This window comes from Ascaphus truei, chromosome 3, assembly GCF_040206685.1.
Source record: "Ascaphus truei isolate aAscTru1 chromosome 3, aAscTru1.hap1, whole genome shotgun sequence".
Classification (NCBI taxonomy): domain Eukaryota; kingdom Metazoa; phylum Chordata; class Amphibia; order Anura; family Ascaphidae; genus Ascaphus; species Ascaphus truei.
In genome coordinates, this window is record NC_134485.1 from 342,653,082 (window position 1) to 342,661,124 (window position 8,043).

Below are 8,043 nucleotides of genomic sequence, written 5' to 3' on the forward strand. Positions count from 1 at the left end.
CTCTAAAGGTTCACAGAGAGACAGCCTTGCCCAAAGGGGGCTCATGAGCCACAGCCCCATAATTGGACCAGCCTCATCGGAGGGTCTGTAGCTGGATTTCAACTACAAGGCCACATGGTGGCAAGACAGGGAGGCTGATCACAAAGGGAGTAGTGCCAGGCTGGCAAGGGGTCCAGTGGACATGGAGCACTACCAGGGCTACAGAACAGAGGGACTCTGTAAGTAACATAAGAATTATATAGCCTCAGTACCTTCCTAGTGGGCCAAGATAGGGGCAGCTAGGGAAGCCAAATAATCAGTATAGAAGCTATACAAATGCACTATGTATAATAAATGTGAGAACACCACTCACCTCAGAGCTTCCCAGCTTACCGCGTTTTTGTATTCAAAGCATCAGAGCAGGAATATGCAAAACCGTGGCGTTTCAGGGCAGACATGTCCTCTCCTCAGACCATACACCTTCTAAAGGTTCACAGAAAGACATGGGGGACGACCGAGGAGAGCAGAGGGAGGTGCAACGGAGCAGAACCGGTGGGATACAGTGAGACCATCTGGCGGACCAGACTAACAGCCTGGGAAACTGCATGGAGCACTAGACGAAGGTTTGTGGCTGCGGGTTGTGGGGTTGGAGGACGACTCGGCGGAAAGCTGGGGCGCTGCAGTGCTAAACTGATTAAGCACAATATAAAAACTTGCAGCGTGACGGCCCCGTTACCCACTTCAACCTATTAACATCCAGCAAAGTGATTGAGGAACACTGGTTTCAATCATTTAACATTGAACACTCCCTAAGCTGACTCCCATTTGAACTCTCCACTTATAAGCACAGAGACATTGCCATTCATCTCAATTTTTTTCAATTTTTCCTAAGTTTATGGACTAATGATATATTTGTCACAATGTTGTCAGTTGTTTCAATACTGATATATTTCAGTGCAATTTTATTATGTATATTGGATAGAGATACAAGTATCCTACTTTCTTCAAATATTACAGTCATAAAAAACCTTCTATAATTAGATTTGCTTAAAAATTGTTATATTTCTAAATTGCGCCGGATGCTATTTGTATGTGTGTATATATATATATATATATATATATATATATATATATATATATATATATATATATATATATATGTATGTATATATGTATATATATGTGTGTGTGTGTGTGTAACAGTGCTTCCCCCGCCCTACGGGAGATTCCCCTGTTACCAGGTGTATGGTGCATGCTACCTGTTGGCTCACAAAATGTTGAGTGGTCCACCGATGGTTGTGGGGACTTGTGGACAGTCTTCTGGGGTACATACCCGACATTTATCTCTGGTGACACAGCGCCTCCATCTGCTGCAGGCTCCAAGTGTATGGAGGCTATCTCCTACAGAAGAAACATACTCCACTCCCCCAGAAAGATTGCACACCAGGCAGGAGTTATAGTTAACTGGAACTGGTTTATTCTTCTGCATAAACAGTAACACAATACAGCTCAATGCAGGTCTCCTAATACAGCTCAATGCAGGTCTCCAATACAGCTCAATGCAGGTCTCAAATATTCGGATGGTCCCTGGACCTCCACTCCGGGCCAATGGCATCCAAAGCAGTCCTTACTCTTCCCTGCCCCTCTAGCAGGGACAGGGGAATGGTAATCGCTCACTCTCCTCCAAGGGGAAGAGGAACAGGGAATGCCAATGCGCAGGCAATCCTGTGTGTTACCTGTCTCTCTCAAGGGTAGAGACAACTGCCTAGGTGGTGCAGCCCCTAAGTACAGTGGGAGGAAGGTACAAGATTGGATCCCAGGATTGGGCAGAACACAGGCCTTGTCCCATCTCCTCCCCTGTCACTCAAGGGAGCTGCCTCTGTGGGGAAAACCAATGATTGGTACCGTCAGTGTCCGCACTCTTACCAGGGCTTGCACGACAGGGGGCAGATATATACATATATATATATATTATACATATGGGGTGCTGTGTTATGCCAGATATAACCACCCTTAGCACATTAAATCACTGCTCCTCCAGAAAACCCCAAACCAAAGCAACTGTCCGATCCGAGGGGGATCCAAATCTGTAAAACCAATGTGCTGTCTCTAATGATCAATAAATCAAGCCTAGGAGTCCATGGTGTGAGATTATCTGAGAGTAAGCCCAATTCTAGGGTATCCTATCTATACTGTCCACTTAAAGCCTTCCCAGGCCGACCGCTGTGCGCCTTTCTGCTGTTTCATACTGTGAGTTTGCAGGGGGAGCGATTATCAGGATTCATTTGCCAGGGTGTACATGTGTACACATGGTATGTGTTTGTTCAAATTACTCAGTAATATTTTGTCGAGGAAGGAGATCTTGCGACTGGAAGTATATTATGATATTGTTTTTCATTATAACATTGAAACATTAACAGTGTGAGCAGATAAGTACTATTTCTTCCATCCAACATACTCATTTTCATAAACTGCCGTAAAGTCGATTACTTGGTTCTCATTTAATAGCTAACTTGTTTTAATACTTAAGACAATCCTCTGTTCATCCCAGCAACCATATTTGGTTCCGTTGTAGCATTTCTCACCTCTGCTGGGTTACTGCTCCATACACCAACAACCCTTTCAGTGAAGAACGCCCTCACTGTTCCAGCATCCCCTATTCTCTGCATATTTATTTAAAGGGAATTAAACTATAGACTCAGTAGCTATATTAACCTTGAACTCAGATCTGTGACTGAGACTAACAGAGTATTAGTTTGGGCGTTGCTGTACATGTCTATACAGTAATGTGCATCCTATAATTCCTTTGCTTCAGAGTACAAATGGGCATTTTTTTGGTTACTATTGTATTACGTATCAAACAATATTCTTCATATTGGAATATTGCGTTCCCTGGTTCCTTTTTTAAACCAAGTCATAAAGAACATAAACATGTTTTTTTTTTTTTTTTTTTTTTTAAAGGAAAGCAAAATCTGTGGTGCTAGATTTTCACAACCAAGATGCCCAGTTTCAACTCATGACACGGAATGGGAAGTTTGCCCTTCAAGACACACCTGTTCTATGCTCAGCATTTGTGCTCAGATATCTCCAGCTTGTGAGGGGAACACACAGAGCCACCCCTGGTTTTGCGGCTCTCATGCCAAAATTATGTTGATTCTACAGCAAAACGTCAATTTTCCCTAGATTGAAATGGAGTGTAATAGATAGTGTAAGGCAAGGCAAGTGAATGCTAAGTGTGTCACTAGTAATCTGTATCAACTGGTTTAAACAAATCAGTTAAATCATATAGGTTTTAGCTACAGACCATCTTTAATTGTGTCCATTACAAATAAACTATATCTGACTCAGTTCAGGTTTTTTTTAAAGCACTATTTGCCCTCATATTATTAGTGCCACTGCATTGGTCAGTGAATGATTTTCCTCCATAACATTTCCTGCCAATTTTCTCCAAAAATTCACTTTCGTTTAAAATGTTGGCTGAGTGCAGTGTTAAAGAGTAGAAAGGGTTAACACAACCGTTCTCATTGTTGGGAGGACAGATTCAGGTGTGGTTGATTAACCATTCTCCCACCTTTGCATGGTATATCAGGCTGTAACTGGGAGAAGCCAATGATTGTATTGAATCTCTGCTGAGGTTTTTCTTTTTGTTTGTTTTGCTATTGTGCCGTCATGCACGCTACTAAGAAACTCTTTGAGCTGTCCATCAAGCATTTGCAGGAGTATGGGAAGATGTATGAATATGAAAACCGGCTGCAAACTTTTGCAGACTGGCCCTTCACTGAAAACTGCAAGTGCACCCCTGAAAATGTGAGTTGGTGTTCTAAGGAATGGGGCTTATAGATGATGGAGTTAGTTTCCAATGTCACTATCACTGAAGTATTGCAACCCTATATGCATGCAATGTTTGCAAAAAAAAGTCTCCACAGCATTCTTTTAATCAACCTCTCCTTAGATGGCTAAGGCTGGTTTTGTGCACTGTCCCAGTGAGAATGAACCAGATGTAGCTTGCTGTTTTTTCTGCTTGAAGGAGCTGGAGGGCTGGGAGCCTGAAGATGACCCCTGGTAAGTGTGCAAAGTGAGGTAGGGGAAGCAAGTGCCTCCAATATCTTTTGGGTATGTGTCTTGCATACATGTATCTGGGTAAAGGGTACACACAGCTGTACTATGGACCATTTGTGCATCTTGTTCTGTATTGTGACAGTTGCACACCTTACACAAATATGGTTGGCACAATTGTGAAACTATTGTTGCTTTAAAACAAATAGAACCAATTGGTGTTAACTGAACAAAACATAGAAAAGATCAATAGCGTTTTTTTACACGTCTGAACACATGGTGACTGCGGTTCTATTGGAAAATCCAGATAAATATCTCTTCATACAGATACATTTAGAGCACATACTGTATGTCTCATTGTTTACCTGTCAGGGGCCACTCTGAAATAGGGAGAGCTACTTGACACCCAATATTAGCTGATTTCAATTTTTATACTAAATAAAATATATATTTCAATGAAATCCAACATCTTTAAACGCATTGTAAATAATGCAGCCACCTCATATGTGCTTTGGGAAAGTAATACAATAATGCCATTGTGTGGCATAAACAAATGAGCAGTAGGTAAGGGAAACCGCTGATTTATGTTTTGAATTGATTAACATCTGTCATTTCATTACTCTTAAGCAGTGTAATCCATAATTGACTGTACTTTTAGGAATGTGGCTTGCACCATTTTGGACATCCAGGGCCCTTCATTGCTGGGTGGAACAATCCATAACCTGAGGGGCCTACAGTGAAATGGTTAATCATTTTGTCCCTTCTGGCCACTGCAGGTCGGAGCATTCTAAACGTTCTGCCACGTGTGGCTTCCTTACCCTCGCAAAGAGCATTGATGACCTAAGCATGGAAGAATATCTGCGTCTTGAACTTGCGCGAATCAAAAGTTTCAATGTGAGTCTGGTGCTCTGTACTGTAAAAACATCCTGGAGATGTTGTACTCAAAATAGGGAACTGTGGAAGGGGTCATGTTTAGCACACCTTTCCATCTTAAGTATTGGCCATGTGTAATTTATGCTATATGAAAAACTTTTTGGGTCTGTAGCCTGTTTTGGTATTTTACCAGTGGATCTTGATGCATAGCAGGCTGCTTCCTGTCATTTCAGTTGTCGGTGTTTTATTTTTAAATATGTTTTCATGAATGTTCCTGAAAATGAGCAAGTGGATTAGGGGAACAAGTGTTGAAGTATAATAACATGGCCAGAATATGTACTGGTAGTTGGAAACATTTCCAGGCACTCCAAGCTGTGTTTTAAAGACCCCTTTTTTTTTTTATGGCTGAAACATTTTTTTTTTTTCTTAATGTAAAATAAACACTGTTTTATATTGAAAATACAGCGTGAATTACATGGAGATGTTTCCAACTGTATCAATTTGTGACAGGTGGCTTCTTGTCTTTCTGGATGCACCCAGTAACCTTTTCTAATATATTATTGGCTCCTTTTGTGGTGTACATTACTTTTTGACAGGCTGTGTATGGAAAGATATTTATTTTATGGATTATATTTCCAGACCCTCCAACATTTGACACATGAAAACATGTCTCTTTTTTTACTTGGCACATTCAAGCATGATAGAGGAGCTTCCAAACAAGTGACACAACCTTCTGGTAGAGGCCCTGTAACACCAGCAAATTACTATATGCCAAGATCCTAATAAAATGTTTCCTTGGACGTGTTTGTATACACACATAGCAGTGGGAATAAATCACCCATAGCCATTCTCTGATCAGTCACTAATCTTTCAGCTGCTTTAATTAGCTGACGGTTCTGAGCTTCATCCACTGCTAAAAAAATAGGTACAGCTGAATTTAATGTGTATGAGAGCTAAAAAAATAAATGAGTACAGTTGGATGGTATGTATTTTCTCAACTCATGTTTTGACTGATTTTTAAGCAATTATTCTTAATTGTTTTAATAAATTTGACGGTCGCAAACTTTTTTTTTTTTTGTAGAGCAAATTTTGTAACGATGTCCTCAAACACGTTGAAGAAGAAATGGCTGCTTCCACCAAACGCTTGATAGATTACGTTTCCACTCACCATCAATACTCCCTGGATCTATAGAAAGGACGCCTTCTCTGATTTAACATAAATTCTAGTTGTGCAACAGCTAAATAATCTGAGCCATCAAATTTATGGTTTTTGGGGGACTTTATCAACTTGAAGCAAAATGTTTGTACTGCACTTCCTGCTTTTTCTTTGCAGTGGCTAGACATCAGGCGTATAAGCTAAATGTTCTCGCATGCTTCAATTTCTTATCTTCTCTTCCAACTTTTATGGAATAACCTCTTCCCTTGAATATTATAGAAAGAGTGAAGGGACCCTTCACCATTGACACTTTTACACTTGAACCTGGCTCTCTGCTTTCAATAAACAAATATACATCTCTAAAAACAAATATAGAGATTTTATATCAGGACACTGGTCAACTGGAAAAAAAACCTGGCCTTTATTGTGTACTAAGTATTCATGATATGATTTTTGTAATGGATGATGGTGTAATAGTTCAGTACAATTTAAAAAAAAATATATATATTTTTGAATAAAATGTTTTCACAATGATCTTGATTACTGTACTAAATCAGTTCTGCTGTAATCTCCCAAAATCTGATCCGAACGTAGGCATTATGTATAAAACGAGACAAACCTATTCTAATTAGCTTGTGTATGATAGTGTAGTTTGTTTGGATGAGGCTGTGGTGGCTGAGGTATGTAATCATCCATGGGTTTTGTATTTGACACACAGGGTAGCTCTATCTCACTTTGCACACTAGATGTCACTAAAAGCTTAGATCTTAGCGTGTCGGAGTTAGAAAGTTGCCCTTTCAATTTAATGCTGTCAAAACCTAGCAGTCTCTTGTCAAGTGGAATGTTTGCATCCTGAATCCTAGTGTTGTGTAGGCTGTAGCATCTGCTGGGTACAGATTTACTCTCATCCCTGAATTATCTTGCTATGCCCTGGAATATAAAGTTTGTTCTGTGATACACATTGCAGACCAGCACTGTAAGTAGTATAACAATATGAATATTGTGATTTTGGTAGTAAATTCTTACACTTTAACTTTAATATCCGATATCCCTCCATGGTCTATATAAACTGCAGCACATTGCTATTAATATGTACTGTACCCTTTGAGCAGAACCTGTTTAAGGTATTTGCCTTGTGTAGCCAGGTCCCCTCTGGTTTCCCCTTTTCTCTCTCCCTTACCCTCACTCGTTGGGGGCTGCTGCGCGGGCGACCGCATCGCCGGGGCCCCCCGGCGACAGTTACGTGTAGACGCCAGCCCAAGTGCTCCGGTCGCCATCTTGAGAGCCCAGCTGCACGCACCAGATCATTGCCTGTACCCTTCCAGCATTCTGTGAGTAGGGTTGTAATTTTACCCCTCCGGATGCGGTTCATGCACTTTCCACACAAATAAATTGCTTTTTATTAATATTTAGGCCGTGCTATTGTTTCATGTTTGTATGTCTTGTTTGTCATTATCTGTAAATTATCTGTGCATTTCCCCCCCCCCCCTGTGTTGATTTACTGCACCATTATCTTTTTCTTTTCTTTTTCCACATATACACTGCTGAGTTGAAATCATCACTATTCAGCATCCCAAGGACTGTATTTGGACTGTCACACCCTCCACTGGTCTGGTATTTACCCCCCTTTGGCGCCGGTTTAACCTTTTTTCTCACATTGCAGACCAGCACTGTAAGTAGTATAACAATATGAATATTGTGATTTTGGTAGTAAATTCTTACACTTTAACTTTAATATCCGATATCCCTCCATGGTCTATATAAACTGCAGCACATTGCTATTAATATGTACTGTACCCTTTGAGCAGAACCTGTTTAAGGTATTTGCCTTGTGTAGCCAGGTCCCCTCTGGTTTCCCCTTTTCTCTCTCCCTTACCCTCACTCGTTGGGGGCTGCTGCGCGGGCGACCGCATCGCCGGGGCCCCCCGGCGACAGTTACAGTGTGCCGTCATCTTGGCCGGGTTCGCGCATGCGCAGCA

At 41.0% G+C, this 8,043-nt stretch overlaps 1 protein-coding gene across 1 annotated transcript; it reads left to right on the top strand.

The window, feature by feature from the left end:
- Positions 1-3,648: 3,648 nt before the first annotated feature.
- LOC142491117 (baculoviral IAP repeat-containing protein 5.1-like) lies at positions 3,649-6,196 on the top strand. The gene is made up of 4 exons (XM_075593419.1): positions 3,649-3,786; positions 3,932-4,041; positions 4,812-4,929; positions 5,990-6,196. Exons 1-4 carry the CDS (start codon positions 3,649-3,651, stop codon positions 6,098-6,100), a joined length of 477 nt encoding a protein of 158 aa, XP_075449534.1. The 3' UTR covers positions 6,101-6,196.
- Positions 6,197-8,043: the final 1,847 nt, after the last annotated feature.